Raw genomic sequence first — 16862 nt, forward strand, 5'->3', positions numbered from 1 at the left:
CTCTCTCGCTCTCTCTCCAATATACAAAATACTTTTTAAAAAAATTATTTTTTTAATATTTTATTTATTTATTTAAGATACAGACAGTGAGAGAGAGCATGAACGAGGAGAAGGTCAGAGGGAGAAGCAGACTCCCCAAGGAGCTGGGAGCCCGATGTGGGACTCGATCCCAGGACTCCAGGATCATGACCTGAGCTGAAGGCAGTCGCTTCACCAACTGAGCCACCCAGGCCCCCCTAAAAAATTATTTTTAAAAGAGAGAATCACCAGTATAGACCCCTTGTTATACTTCTGGGGGTTATCTCCATGCTTTTAACTCAGATAAATCTGTTTTTGTAAGGAAAACTGATTGCATGCACCCAGGTTTTAAAGGCTACTTCTGAGCACTAAAGTCTGCCTTCTATTCTCTGCACAGGCATGTTTTATGACAATAATTGAAGAGTTAATTTTTCTTCTCCTTGATCTTGGAAGAGTATTATATTTCAGATACTCAGCATCACTTTTTGGTAGTACTGATCTATTATTCTTACTGATTTTCATGTTTTTGATGTTTAATTTCTCCCTACTTCCCACGGATACTACAGTATTTATGTTTTACATTTCTTGGTAATTGTGATGGATTTAAGGTGTTTTCTAATAGATTTCTAATAGATCTTTTAACCTCAACTAATAACGTTTGTAATGAGGAAGTAGAAACTTGTAGCATGTCTCAAGATTGGAGTAAGTTAGGGAAAGATCAGTATAATATTATGGGTGTTGTGGAAAATAGGCACACCTACTTGTCTTTCATTTCTTGAACGTGAACTCTGCCCTTTCTTCATTAACGAAATCAAAGGCCATCTGGGCATCATTGGAGCTTACACTAATGAGGGTGTGGCAGCTTCTCAGAGATGGGTACTTTGTGTCATCTATATCTCAACCACAAAGAGTACTTTAAACAAGATTTTGACTGACATGATCTATAAATGGTACGCAAAATTCTAAGCTACAATAGAGTGTCTCATTTTACCACGTGAGCCTTTCAGCATCTTCCTCCTAAGGACATTCATCATGTTTTGCTTAAAATGGGTAGGGGTGGTCAGGTATCATCAAAACTCAGAAGCCTTAAGGGTGAGTCACAGCTTCCCCTCAAAGGGGCTGGGTAACTTTGGTCAAAGCACCCAACCTTTCAGGGCTTCATTGTGCCCCGTGTCAGGAAACATGGTTAGACATGATGTCATGAAGCTTCTGGTAATGCAGAAACTCTGTGATTTTTTAATGACCTCTACTGAAGAGTCAGGGAGTAGAAGTTCATTTCGGACTCCCAAATATTATTTTTGTAACTTTAGTCAAAGAATCTAAAGATTTAAGTCATGCTATGGATTGTATAAGTTTTGCTAGGAAAGAATCACTTAAGACAGAACAATTATTAGCTGTGAGAGACCTGTATTTTATCCAGTTGATACCATTAAAAAAAAAAAAGGCCAAGTACCTTTTATCAGATAGGAATGTTTGTGCACATATGGTGGTCATTCCTGCTACATATGAGATGTAAACATTTCAACTAAGTCCTATCCTTCCTGAAAAGTAAAGAAGGTAGGTGGTTAAAGCATATAAATGTTATCTCACTCTAAATTGAAAACAGACATCAGAGTTTAAAACGTATTTAGAACAAAGCGAGACACTAATCAATTTAGCTCTCACATTAAACAAGATGATTCTGCCATGTGGAACAGAAATTTGTGTTTTATTTCATTCTAGGCAAATCTCTCGGAGTATGGACTTATGGGAACCACCAACCACAACAAAAACACATGTTATCTGATTTTGTTCTTTAGTTGTGCTAATCAGAATACCTTAGATAACACTAAATGACTGTTTTACTACTGCTTGTCACAGAAACACTGATGTCCCAATTGGGCCAGTGCTGTATCCTTTCCATGTTTCTTTTATATTGTCTGTTACTTTGCAACATCTTTCCTCACTTACCAGCTTTCCTCCTTTTTTCAACACAAAATGCCAAAGGTCACATGGAAGCAAATCCCACGTCTATTATTTTTGTTGTCGTCGATATAAGTGGTTAAGAAATTATAATATATATTTTAATTCAAGTAGGAAAATTTATATTTTTGGTATAGAGATTGGTAGACTTCATGTTGGATTAAAAAAAAAAAAGTGAAATCCCAAGAGATATCTAGCATTATTACTGTAACATGACCCATAATTTTACTATGTGGTCTTCTCAAGAGTATCTACCTGTGGAGTTGTAGGATAAAAATCGTGCACTAACAATACTTCATGGCTCTTGAGATTCTGTGATATTTCCCCTTTTTCTTTCTCTTTTTTTTTTTTTAAGATTTTATTTATTTATCAGAGAGAGAGAGGGGGAGAGAGCGAGCACAGGCAGACAGAATGGTAGGCAGAGGCAGAGGGAGAAGCAGGCTCCCTGCCGAGCAAGGAGCCCAATGTGGGACTCCATCCCAGGACGCCGGGATCATGACCTGAGCCGAAGGCAGCTGCTTAACCAACTGAGCCACCCAGGTGTCCCAGTTTCCCCTTTTTCAAAGATACTTCTCTTTTTAAGAGGACTTCTCAGTCCTGAGTACACAGTCTTTGGACTCTGCATTAGTCCCTAAGGATCCAGGCGGGAGTTCCTTACAAAGTAATAAAACTATTGTTTGAGCTGCTGGGACATTTTCTTCCTTTTCCAAGTGGGAGCACTACTGGACTATTTCATGCACAGGGAGCACCTCTGATGAGAGGGTTTGTGGAAGGAGTGACTGCAGTGAAACCTTCAGATATTACCTGCATGAGAAGTATTTGCCTTTCCTTTCTACAGGGAAAATTACATGGCTTACAAACTAAAATGTTACTACTCGATATACCTTCAATTATAAACAAAAGTGGTATAATTAGGCTTGTACTTGGCATCTCTAACATACCTCTATGAGGATACCAATGGCTTTACTCAATTATTTTTACAAGTATTATTCAGGAGAGAACTGCTTATTAATAAGATAGTCCTACGTGTGCAAGTGACTTCAAAAACTGACATCAAAAAGGTAGACATAAAAATGAAAAATAGACTTGTTCAGTAGCTACTTCACTCGGTGTGTAAAAGAGTAATGTGTAGTCTAATATTGCAGTAAGCACACAAAATGACTTAGATTCCAATATCTTGTATAAAATCATCATATTCTCCCTAGGAGAAAGTACTGACAAAGAAAAATGGGCCCAGAAAAACTTCAGCAATATACCAAAATTGACTACAGAACATTATCTATCATTTTATTCTCCCTAGAATGGATACATCATTACATACTAGAACTCCCCCACAAAGGACAGTACCCCTTTCCCGATGAAAATTTTTTAAATAATGAGTGGGTTTCATTTCTAATTTATCTTTCTCACCAAGTCACTTCACCAAATTTCCTACCTATATGCTAATAGACCACTTTAATGTGGCTAGTGAGCTCCAAGGTTTAAATCTGAGACAACCCTGGAGTTGGATCTTGGGGATTTGGCCTGCCACTGAATTCCCATTTTACTGTCTTACATGAACAAAGCACTTTACAGTACACAGAGTCATTTCACACACATAACAGAAATCCTCAAGGATAAAGAGAAGCATTTTGTTTTACAAATAAATAAACTTTCAGGGCATAAATGATTCATAAATGTACCATAAGTGGTACAGTTATAATTTGAACCCAATACTACATGTCCAAAACTTTATCCACTGTTCCAGCATTGACTCCTTCCCTTCCCTGGGCCCATGCTCTATCCTATCCATGCCTCTTTATTAGTGTCTATAATATGCCAATATCATTTTACACTTCTCTGCTTTCCTCCTTCTTTGGATGTGGAAGCCCTTTCTGGGCAGATACTCCATCTTGGTCTTCATCATATCTTGGAAAGTAAGTAGCACAAGCACATAGTTTTAGCTTCTGAGGAACTTCTATATTGCCAGAAAAAGTCCTATTCGTGTTTTTTCAGCTAATACAATTTATGTTAAGTACGTACCATAGGAAAAGGTATGATGGGAAGGAATAAAAGAAGGACATCCTTCCAAAGGAAAGGAAAAATGAAAGGAAAGGAACAAGGAAGATGGGAAACCCTCTCATCAAACTATGCCACAGAGAGCATAGCACACCCAGGACACCAAACCTCTCTCTAGGTCATTTCTGTTCCCTCAACTACCATGTGCCTCTAACTCCCTTTCTCGTGTACTCCACCATTATGACAACTGGTTCAACCCTCTCCATTCTGTGTGATGTCTTTTCGCCATGCTCTCAGGCCAAACCACACCATAGCATGATGTGTGGCCTACATAGCCTCCAAAAAGGTGACTTTTATAGGCAAGGAATTTCTACAATTATCCAGGAACCCATAACTATTCTGCATAGCTTAATTGAGGTTCATGTAGTTAGGCTGCTACATGCAATTTAGAAAGGTGATGTCATATCATGCTTCTTCCAAAACACCTATTTGCAGGTATTTCCTGGGAAGCGAGCGGCCTCCTGGAAGAGTTCATGATTTTGTAGGGCTAGAGAATAAAATCCACAGTTTGTTCAGTAACACCTTCCCATAAAGGGACAGGATTTGGAAAGTGTGACTATTAGGTCCCTCATCTATAGCGCCAGCTCAGTAGAAAACAGAAATACCAGAAGTGCACCACCCCATCATCACAATATAAGTTCTCCTAGATAAGAACCCTAGGATGTAACACTGCAACTTCCCTGGACTAAAACAAAATAAAACAAAAAACAAAACAAAGCAAACCAATTCAGGGACATTTACACTTCTACTTGCAGATTCATAGGGCAACCATAGATCATTGATACTCTTCAATTGAGCTGGCTTCTGTAGAGATGACAAGAGCAAATTGCCTTTATCCCTTTAAACTGAGGACTAATTGGGTTGATGTGCCTAAGTCTTTAAAAATGAATGGCTATTGTACTTTTATATGATAAGGTGTACTGTGAACATAGCCTCTAAAGCACAGAAGGAAAATTTCTTTCCCTCTTCTTTCTCTTTATAAATACCCAGAGCAGTTACTGTGCCTACCTCCTTCACACTTTTTATTCTTTTTAGATCAGAACCTGAACCAGAGAGAGGTTGGAGATTTATGTAAGGTCACACAGCTGGTAAACAACGTTAAGACTCAGGCTCAATTCTTCTGCATCCGATGTGTCCAAACCACATTGCTTTTTATGAAACTAAATTATAATTTAGGGCTACATATCCACTTTGAGATGTAAATTATTTGACTTAGACACAGACTTAAGAAACTCGATGCCAGCTTAATTGTTGCTATACCAATAATCTTTTTTGGGATACTGATATCCCCAACATACATGGTCACTTCAGAGGGTACAAGTATACAGATAGTTTTAAATGAATTGTTTACTAGATCTTCAGTTCCCATACATATATATTCTTTCCTTAAGTCAATCTTATGAGCATGCACCTGAACTTGAAGAATCAAGCTAGTTCTGTCCCAAATCTCCCTTTGAAAGAAAATAACACTCTCACACATGGAAAATATTATTATGTTACACTGCAATGGATTACAAAAGTATCTGGGGCACTGAACCAAGGGATAATTCAAAGTATCTATGTAAGTATTGAGAAAGAATTGACTCTAAAACTCATAAAGTATCCTCTTGGAAGTCATATGATTTTCAATTATTTATTTTCAACAATATTAAAAGAGGACCCTTGGGGCACCTGGGTGGCTTGGTGGGTTAAGCCTCTGCCTTCAGCTCAGGTCATGATCTCAGGGTCCTGGGATCGAGCCCCACGTCAGGCTCTCTGCTCGACGGGGAGCCTGCTTCCCCCTCTCTCTCTGTCTGCCTCTCCGCCTATTTGTGATCTCTCTGTGCCAAATAAATAAATATTTTTTTTTTTTAAAAAGAGGACCTAGTAGAATTGTCAGCATATAGGTCATTTAAAAAATCATTTTTAATGATCGATGAAATATTATTAAACACTCTCAATAATGCAAAATACTATAAAAAATGTTTCTCTTAGTGGCAATGTTAGTGTTTAAAATTATCTGCAGGATCACTTATAAGAAAATGAAATCCAAAGATTTATTTTGGAAATATAAAGAGGAAACAAGTAAAATGTCATTCTCTTAAATTTTACACCTGTATTCTATTTCTTAAAGTATTTTTAAATACTAAATGCCTCTGGCAGATTCATTATTAGCAATAAATTCCAAATAGTCACTCAGCAAAAATAGAATACCTATTTTTTCCTACTTTCTATCAGAATTAGACTTTCATTTACAACATACATTTCCATGTATACTTCCCCTAACTGCACAACTTAAAGCACAGTAAATCTCCATAATCATTGATATTAAATGTTCATCTAAGTCTGTACATGTAGTAGAACTAATTTTATGAAGACCAAGCAATTGGATAGGAGGCAGGGGAAGAACCATACTAAGTTACAAATATTATTTTGTCTTCCTTTTTTTAAATCCCCACTTTTTCTGAAAGGTCTATATCTCACCCAACTATTTACAAAGTAAATACAGATTATAAACAAAGCCAAGTTCTAGATTTCAAACCAAGTTTATAATTTCATTTTTTTAAAACAGTTTTGTGACAAATATCAAGTCTAGGAATACTTTAACCATCCCATAGGGTCATCACATAGGCCTGTAGAAAGCAGTCTCCTCTAGCTATTTTATTACAATGACCATGTATTTTCAAGGAGTGGTGTTGGATTCACTGCTACCCAGCTGGTTTTCTAATCTATCATCTATCCATTGGTACAAAACCATAATTTAGTCATATTGACACTAAAAGTCCTATGGTACAAATGCGTGATATACAATTTTAGTCATTCCTTCAGATGCTGCTAATCAAATATTTATTTTCTCATATGCATTTATCAGACTTATAATTAGATTAATGCTTTAAAGAAAAGATAAAAAGTTGGAAAGAAAGCTCAGAAATTATCATTTAAGGTATGGGAAGTCTAAGAAATCATTTAAATTTAGAGAAAGAAAATTCTCCACAAGGCAGAAGTGTGTCTGAGTGGATGTGGAAGGCAACTCACTGGTTCTAAGGCTGCTCCAAGTTCAATGCTTAATCAAGAGCAGGTATAGTGAGTGATCACATGCATATCATGAACCAAAAGAAAAGGATATCAATAGCCACTGTAAAACAATTTCTTTCAAAGAATTATGTAGATTATTTCATACATCTATGTACCTGTGTATATTTTTTTCCTTTATATCTTCTACATCTTGTAATCATGCCACAATCAATTTTTGCAAGGCTTAATACCTTTATCATTTTTATAATGATTGTCCATTCATTTTTACAACAAATGTTTACTGCATGCCTAGACACTGGGCATTCTGATAGGGGAGAGAGTAAGAACATGATCCCCAAGGTACCTGGGGTGGCTTAGTCGTTAAGCGTCTGCCTTCAGCTCAGGTCATGATCCCAGGTTCCTGGAATCGAGCCCCGCGTCGGGCTCTCTGCTAGGCAGGAAGCCTGCCTCTCCCTATCCCACTCCCCCTGCTTGTGTTCCCTCTCTCACTATGTTTCTCTCTGTCAAATAAAAAGTAAAAAATCTTAAAAAAAAAAAATGATCCCCAAAGTCCCAACCTTCTTGGAACATGTATAGTAATGGACAGGTACAGATAATAGAGAAGTAAATAGAAACCTTTTCAGAATAACATCAGACACTGAAAAATGCTAGGAAGACTCCTACAGAGGAAGATGTAACAATGATGGATTTGATAACGATTAGTCATGGATGCTGATAGAGCTTGGAGATTGGGGAGTCAGAGATGTCTCACTGAGAAGGGGACTGAGCCAGTGCTTTGAAAATCAGAAATTTGAGCTTTCCTGGCAGTGACTCAGTAATCTGAGACAAGGGAGCACTTGGTCCTGGAGGAACAGAGAAGGGACAGAGATAAGGGTTAGAGCTGAGAGATAGGCAAAGCCAAATCAGATAGAGCCTCTTTGCTATGAAGGCAGTCTAAATTCCATTCTAAGGGCTCTGGGAAGATGCCTTGAGAGTTTTAAGCAAGGGGGTGACTTACTCCACTGTGTGCTTTAAAAAGATTGCCTTGGCTATTGTATCATTTTTTATCTGGCCCTTGCAAAAGATCTGTGATGTAGCCCCCTAAGATAGATAGATGGATAGATAGATAGATAATCCGATTTAAATAACGACTTTGTATTGGTAATTTTTTCAATATTAAGAGAATTGGGGTAACTAGTTAGGAGAGAACCTCAATGAGAAAAGATTTGGTACTCCTAAAGAACATATATAAAATCTATACATTATACTCCACAATAAATATGTTTGTATAATAGTTTTCGATGGAGGTGCAATTCATTAGCTAAAAATAAAAAGCTCCAACGTAAGTAAGAAAGCTTTACCAACCTTCCTTTAAAAGCCAACACAAATGCAATGACACGATTGTCTATGTAGAAATCAGCAAGAATTGACAAAACAACTCCTGGAAGTAATAAGCAATCACAACAAAGTTGCAGGATACAAGATAAATATACAAAAGCCTAATGCTTTTCAATATACCAGCAATGAACAAGTGGAATTTGAAATTTAAAACACAGTATCATTTAAATACCCCAAAACTAAAATTTTGGTATAAATCTAACAAAATATGTACAAGGAGTACATGAGAAAAATCTACCAAATCCTGATAAAAGAAATGAAATAATTAGAGGGGTATTTCATGTGTGAGAAAGAGAGAAGCGAGTGCAGGAGAGGGAGAAAATAGAGATTAGTAGGAAGCTAAAGATGAGGAACAAGAACCTCTTAACTGTGGGCTCATGTACCGAGCTCACCAACCTTCTGGCTTCCATCAAGGCAGTGCTTTCAGTTAAGTTAACCTCCCACTGTCAGATAGTGCCTGGCAGTCTCATGTCAGAGTTTAGTTTTAGCACTAGCTAGTCAGTTCTCTTTTATCCCAATATCCCAAAGCCATGGATGAAAGACACCTGTTAGAGTGATACATAAGACAACTTTTACAATGTATGATGTCCCCATGTATTCACTGATAGGGAACTTTACCACAGTAATTATTGAGTTCAAAATCAAATTACCAAATGGCATATTATAACTCCTTTTTGGTTAAAAAAAAAAAGATTACAGTTGGTGTATGTATATGTTTGGGGAAGGAAAAGGAAAAAAGTTTGAAAAATTTCTCCAAATATTAACAGTGATAATCTCCAAGTAGTAGGATTTAGTGTGATTTTTACTTTTCCTTATACCTTCCAAAATCATCTAATTTTCTAACAACAACAACAACAACAAAATACCTAAGCCCCAACAGGCATTATGTATGATGAAATAAAACATCCTTTGCAATCAAATAAAACAATCTTCTATTAAATATTAAACTTTGGGACCCCTAGGTGGCTCAATCAGTTAAGTGTCTGCCTTCAGCTCAGGTCATGATCCCAAGGTCCTGGGATCAAGTCCCATATCAGTTTCCTTGTTCAACAGGGAGTTTCTTTCTCCCTCTGTCTGCCCTGTTTGTTCCCTGCCCCTCCGACCAAGAAAAATGAAAAAAAAAAAAAAAGTCTTAAAAAATAAATACTATATAGTTTTTTTCCCAGGTCTAGATATTTTGCTAATGTCTAGTAAAATTGCATGAGAGGGAGAAAGTGAATTAAAAGGAAACACTATGCCCCACTGCCAAATTTCTAATCTGTATTTTTCCCCCTTCTGGACTCAGGTGCCATTCCAAATCCCCGCCAGATCTCCACTCCCTCTTACATGCCCCTCAGACCTGCAGATCTGCTCTGTATCCTCTCCCTCTTTCTCAGTCTTTCTCTAGTCTCTTCCTGATTTCATTCTGCTCCCTGACTCACTGGAGTTCACAGTAGTAGCTTATCACCTCTCTGAATCTCCAGTCTGCTTGGTAACAATCCCCAACTAAAGGACAGCCCTCACATTCCTTCTCTTCCTGCTCCCAGGCTGCCAGGTTCTATTAGAAAAGACACCAAACAGGTGGGTTCTTGCTTCCTCATCTCAATTAGTCCTCAAACTCTTCTAATAGTTGGACTAATAGTTGGACTAATAGTTGGTTTCCTCTGTTTCTAACTTTCTGTGCTCAAGTGTTCCCTAACTCAAGAATGCTAGTGGGTCCACGGCTCCTGATTTAAAGCATTAGTTGGCTTCCCTTCACTTTCCCTCATGCCTCCCCATTCTTGCTCACTCCAACTCCACAAAACGGTGGTATAATATTCTTCCACTTATACCTCAAAATTATTTCCTCTCTTTATTCTTCTGTCTCAAAGAAGAAATAGCCAACCTTATTACCCATTCTTTTTTACTCAAAGTTTTGGTCCAGCCATTCCTATTCTAATCACAATTGTAACTGTTCCTTGATGTCTTCCTCCTGTCTTCTCTCCCTTTCTCCTTTTCCTCTTATCACTTTTTCTCCACAAACCCCCTTTCCTCTACCTTTAAATTGTATATTTGGTAATAATTTCCCAACATAAAAAAAAAATTAAAAAAATGTCGATCTAATTAACTCCTCAAACTGTATCTTACCTCCCACATTTCTTTTATCTCCTAACTTGAAAATGTAATCTATGATTGCTATTTCCATTTTTTCAATAACTCATCCCTTGACTCCTATAATTTGGCTTAGGCCAATAGCAAAAGTTAGCAATGACTGCTTGCTTTAAGAACCCATGACCTTCTCAGTTCCTATTCACCTTGACCTTGCTATGCACACAGATCATTAAATATTCTCTTTGTCTAACTCCTTATCACTGCACTCCACTTACTCTGCTTCCTTTCTTGCTACTTTTCCACCTACTTATCCAATCTCTTTTCTGAAGTCAGCGTCCTCACCAACCCACCACAACCACCACAATCAGTGCCATTTCTTAACATTCTGACACTGACAGAATGTGCTGGGCACCCACAACTCTGGCCCCTTGATTTCTCTATTCCCTTAGTCTCTCAGAGCCCTCTGTTTTTAGACTTCGTCCTTCTGTACACTGCACAAATATAAGCATCTCCCATAAGATTCCCTTCCCTGACTACTTCACTTACTTTAAACTATTTCATGTAATATCCTCATAGTCTTTAACTTTAAATAGCACCACATTTGGACAAATTCTATTTCTTCAGCGTTGATATCTATCCCAAATTTTAGAATCACATTAAAAATGAATAAAGCAAACATCAGTCATTTTCTCACTGCAGTGACACTCTCATGCTGGGTTTTCTGTTTCTATGACTAGGACCCCAGTTTTCCCTGAAAGCCAAGGTTACACCACCAGACCGATCTGACCCTTCCTCCCCTGGCACCCCATGGTCCATAAGACCTATCAGTACTTTGGGAATGTCTCTGTCCTTTACTCTTTCCAGTGTCACTTAGCACAGTTAGAGCAATTGGTGTTCTATGTCCTACCTAAGCAATTGCTAATTCCTAAGTGTCTTGGCTTCAAGTACTTTTCCTTTAAAATCTATCTTTTGTTGTCAATGCCATGTTTTACACACAGGACTCTGGGCACACCTAGTCTCTTATCCAATAAAGTCCAAACTCCTTAATCTGGCATATAAAACACTTCATCACTTGTCTCCTAACCCACATTCCAAACTTTTTAAAGCTTTTTCCCATGTCTCCTTAAAGCTTGTTTCCCATGTCGCTTAATACTTCCTCTACCTTCCAGCTAATACTATTAGTTATCATTTCTGGAACATCTTTTACACTTATGCTCATGTTTTACTCTGGCTGAACTTTCTTTTTCATCAGTTCCTCTTATCGAAGCAGCTTCATCCTGCAGAACCATTTTAATCTCTACTGTCCTACAAGGCCTTTCCAAAATTCGCTGTGGTCACTTGAGTTGTCTGTTATACCTTCCACTGAGCCCACAGATGCCTCTGTTGAAGGAAGTATCCTAACCTGCCTTGCTACCTTTGGAGGGCAAAAAAGTCTATTATTTATTTTGTTTTAGCCATGTTTATTCCACATTATGAACAAAATATATATTTAAGAAATGAATTCCTAAAAGAACATTGCTAATGATTTGATGACACTGTTTCTTTAATTATGCAAATTTTTGCTAATGTTTTACCTTCTTTAACAGGTGGTGCTGGAAGTAAACAGCGAATTTATCGTTGAGGTAATGTATAATAAAAGTATTTTCTCATCTAAAATTTAAAGAAAGATGGATTTTTGTAATACATCATATATCAAATATCAGAATATTTGAAATCCTAATCATCTAGAGAAAAGGTAAGAGAAAGAACCTCTGCCAAACTGAAATAGCAGTAGTCAAACACATACTCCTAAATACCCATGTTTTCAGGCATAGTTTGTGACAGCTCAATGTCATAGTAACTCCTACTTTTCAAACTGTATTAATAGTTTATCCAGACGTTTCCCAGCTTAAAGCATAACAATAGAAGCACAGTCATATGTCAGGACGGGAAGAGGAATTTCAGACAGTTATGGCATCAAGAAAGACAACCGATGATCAATCAACGAGGGGAAGATATAAAAGTAAAAAAACCTTGTAATCATGACAGAGAATCTGATGCCAGTCAGAGTGGGGTTCAGGAAATAAAGCTACCATCATCCTCCATCTCTGGGAGGGCTTTATTTTATTACAGTAGTTAAACTTTCATTATGATAGCCTCAAACCATTGAAGAAAACAAAATTACTTTCCTAATCTTTGTTGACAAAACAGGGAATATGTAGTACATTTCAGGAAGTCGTATCAAAATGGGAGGAAAATGTACAAGCTTTGGTTGCTGAAAGGATAAGCTCCATTCACAGGGAACATTTCCTTCCTACAAAGTACTAATTAAGTGAAGCCGTAGCTTAAACAAACCTACAATCATCTGTGCCTCAAATAAGTACATTAGGAGTTACTTAAAATGTTATATATATATATATATATATATATATGTATATAAATATATACATACATTTATACATGTATACAAATGCTTGTGCATGTTGTAACACTTCTAAACTCTTGAATACTATAAAATTCTTAGACACCCTGGGCGCCTGGGTGGCTCAGTGGGTTAAACCTCTGCCTTCGGCTCAGGTCATGATCTTAGGGTCCTGGGATCAAGCCCTGCAGCAGGATCTCTGCTTGGTGGGGAGCCTGTTTCCCCCTCTCTCTCTGCCTGCTTCTTTGCCTACTTGTGATCTCACTCTGTCAAATAAATAAATAAATAAATCTTAAAAAAAAAAAAATTCTTAGACATCCTCCAACAAAAGCACCATAAGACTACAAAGGAAGAAACATAGAGCAAGCAGAGATTCAAATGGACAACATTGAGAAAACATGAAGTTGCCCATGGCATTATTACAAGTACCACCGAGTCAGTTAAAATATTCTTCTAATCCTACAATACTATATTTGGGTGCTTAGCCAGAGTGGTGTCCTTACCAATAGAAAAGAAAAATCCCTTCCCTCTTTTAGGTGAACAGACTCACCAGCACAACTTTGCTTCTGCATAGGATGTACTCAGTGGAACACTAGTAGTCTTTTATACTCTGGAGACCAGAAAGCCTGGTCAGAGTTCAATGAAGGGTGAGATAAGCAAGGCCTCCACATACTGAGGACTGATCGAGAAAAGATAAATCATAACATATTATCCAATATAAGACATTGTGAGCACCACACTTAGCTCATGAAATTTGTTTCACTAGAATCCTATAGTTAAAAGTGAGATGATTCCAAAAGAAGTAGGTAGGCAGATGACCGGGCTGTACCTATCTCGAGTCATGAATTAGTAAACACCTTCTTTGTTCCGCAAATTCAATACAACTGCTTCTTCTGGGTATACCTTATAATGTTGAATAAATGTCTTTCCTAAATGAAACTGTACTAACACAGTATAAAATGTGAACCATTTTTGCATAAGGTGAAAGAATTAGACATTGAAAATGGCACTACAAAATGGCAGACGGTCAGAAGACAAAAGCGGGAGTGGATCAAGTTTGCGGCTGCCTGTCGAGAAGGAGAGGACAACTCCAAGAGGAATCCGATTGCCAGAGTAAGTGATGAAATAAACAGGAGCACGCTGTGCTGATAACAAATGATTCTGCAGGACAAGAAAGTCCTCAGACGTTTCAGAGATTTGCAGCCTTCACTACTCCATCGTGATTTAGGAAGCTGAGCGACTTCTAGTCATCTGCTCATGTTGCTGAGCCACTGTTTCGAAGATCACCTTTGGGGAGCTGATACAGAGCAGAAAGTCTTCGAGTAATCCTGGGAGAGGCCTGGATCTCCAGCACAACTGGGCTTTATCTGTTCATTTGTGTTCTGCTTATCTGTCTTATGCACCTGTTATAGGAAATGAATGCATGTAGTAATAATCTTCTGACTATCCCTCCCTAAATCAAAGGTTTATAGTATTAGTTAATTCTCTCCAAGAAAGTGTCAGAAGTTCCCACTAGATTCTTATACCCAGAAGTTAGGAGAGACTTTAAAAGTATTCTAAATAGCAGTAATTAAAAAGGAAGGAGAGTTAAGGGAAGAAAGTATAGTAAATTGATCCATGAAGAATGGGATCCACAGGGGTGCCTGGGAGGCTCAGTGGGTTAAGCCTCTGCCTTCAGCTCATGTCATGATCTCAGGGTCCTGGGATCGAACTCCATGTTGGGCTCTCTGCTCAACGGGGAACCTGCTTCCCCCTCCCCCTCTGCCTGCCTCTCTGCCTACTTGTGATCTCTCTCTCTGTCAAATAAATAAATAAAATCTTTAAAAAAACACGGGATCCACATTAACAGTATCACTAGTTCTTTCTGGGCACCTTGGCCTTGCCCCACTAGTGAAATCAGTAGAGCGATCAACCAGAAAGCTTTAGGGTTATACATTGTTTAATTGTATACATAAAGTTTTTCATAAATGTAGCAAGCATCAGCAGTGATGTGACAAATATAACCTCAGCTCAAGAAGAGATTATATATTCTCTCTGGGAAGTTTTCAGAATTGGGAAAATTTTTGAAAAGCTTTAAATAATTATTGTTTCCTTTCAACTCACAGTTACAGTTTTATGTTACTTCACTCACTCTCACTGCATGGCATATTCTTTTCTCTTTATTGCATTTGGAGGATTTCCTGGATTTTCGTCTATACAAATTATTTGTATCTGGATCTCTGGATTAGAGTGGAGCTAATCCAAGTTGTATGTCCAGTTGTCTTTATTTAGTTGTGAATATTTGGGGCACAAATCTTAGTATTTTACTGAATGTTCTCATCTTTAATATATAGGTGAGATTTCTAAATTTAAGCTATCTTTGTTTAAATTTATGAGCGATAGATGTAAAACTATTAAAACTAAACCTACTTGGCAGAATATTTGCCATAAAATCTATTTGGCAGGTGAATGAATGATATGGTAAGTTTCATTTCAAAAAATTATTTCTAAACACTGTGTTTCTCTTCTGGTTTTCTTATTTATAATTTTGATTAAATCTCCAACGAAAGCCTAGTCAAGGTCATATCAGTATGACACAATCTTTTAACAAATACTAAAGATGGTATTTCTTCTGTCAAACTCTTTACATGTAGAGAAATAAGAGAACTGAACAAGGTATTGTTAATAATAACACATCTAGCATCAAACATATATGTGCCTAATGCCAGGCATTGGCGTGGGGTGTATATATGTTACCTCATACAATTCCCACAACAAACAGAAGGTGGGATTATCCCATTACATGCTGATACTTGGCAAAGTGAAGTGAACTTTCCAAGGTCACATGTAAATCATGGTGCCCGGTTTCAACCCACAGCCCATCTGCCTACAAAGCTATTCTTTTCTTATTCTATTATACTCTACAGTTCATGATCGGCCTTCAATAAAATCACAGACCTGGCCATTTTCTTTATAGATTCGATCAGATTGTGAAGCGAACCAAAAGATTACATACCGCATCTCTGGGGTAGGAATTGATCGACCACCTTACGGAGTGTTCACCATTAATCCTCGGACTGGGGAAATTAACATCACGTCGGTGGTGGACAGAGAGATAACTCCACTTTTTTTGGTAAGTCACAGCAGTGTGTTTAATTTATGCATTTTGTTTTTCTTCCCCTTTTAAATATAGTAAAGCTGAAACCAAATAAATGGATCGAAGAGATAAAAAAAAAGTGTGAAAATGTATGTTTGTAGTTCCAGAGTGTCTGTCTGGTGTGTTGCATTGGTATGCCGTCAAATGTCTTAACAATGTTTAAGTGCTCCCTTCGGCAGCACATATACTAAAATTGGAATGATATGGAGTAGATTAGCATGGCCCTTGCGCAAGGATGACATGCAAATTTATGAAGCATACCTTATTTTTGGACCATGTGGATGGAACTAGAGGGTATTACACTTAGTGAAATAAGTCAATCAGAGAAAGATAATCATATAATCTCCCTGATATGAGGAAGTTGAGAGCAACGTGGGGGGTTTGAGGGGTAAGAAAGGAATAAATGAAAGAAGATGGGATCGGGAGGGGGACAAACCATAAGAGACTCTTAATCTCACAAAACAAACTGAGGGTTGCTGGGGGAGTGGGGGAGAAGGGAAGGAGAGGGTAGTGGGGTTATGGACATTGGGGAGGGTATGTGCTATGGTGAGTGCTGTGAAGTGTACAGACCTGTACCCCTGGGGCTAATAATACATTACATGTTAATAAAAAAGAATAAAAATCATTTGTAAATAGATGCTAAGTGAGCTCTATGTTTAGAAATGAACAATTGATTAAAAAATACAGTTAAATTTAAAAATTAAAAAAAAACAATGTTTAAATTAACAAACTATAATACAGTCTGAATTCACAAAGTAAACTGTTTCTTTGCATATTTCCTGAAATATTTTTTTGAACATGTTACTTAATTTCCTTTGATGGAAA

At 37.5% G+C, this 16862-nt stretch overlaps 1 protein-coding gene and 1 non-coding gene across 2 annotated transcripts in view; both read left to right on the top strand.

Moving 5' to 3' along the window:
* Nucleotides 1-7621: 7621 nt before the first annotated feature.
* Nucleotides 7622-16862, top strand: part of DSG4 (desmoglein 4) — a 33104-nt gene continuing 23863 nt past the window's right edge. The window contains exons 1-4 of the mRNA XM_045065768.1: nucleotides 7622-7639; nucleotides 12087-12122; nucleotides 13883-14014; nucleotides 15858-16013. Of these exons, the coding sequence (XP_044921703.1) occupies nucleotides 7622-7639; nucleotides 12087-12122; nucleotides 13883-14014; nucleotides 15858-16013 (342 nt within the window). The remainder of the gene's footprint in view (nucleotides 7640-12086; nucleotides 12123-13882; nucleotides 14015-15857; nucleotides 16014-16862) is intronic.
* Nucleotides 16201-16307, top strand: LOC123387722. Its single transcript, XR_006602218.1, has one exon. It is a non-coding gene; the product is annotated as a U6 spliceosomal RNA (small nuclear RNA).

This window comes from Mustela putorius, unplaced genomic scaffold (assembly GCF_011764305.1).
Source record: "Mustela putorius furo isolate JIRA1106 unplaced genomic scaffold, ASM1176430v1.1 tig00003858_pilon_pilon_pilon, whole genome shotgun sequence".
NCBI classification, from domain to species: Eukaryota; Metazoa; Chordata; class Mammalia; order Carnivora; family Mustelidae; genus Mustela; species Mustela putorius.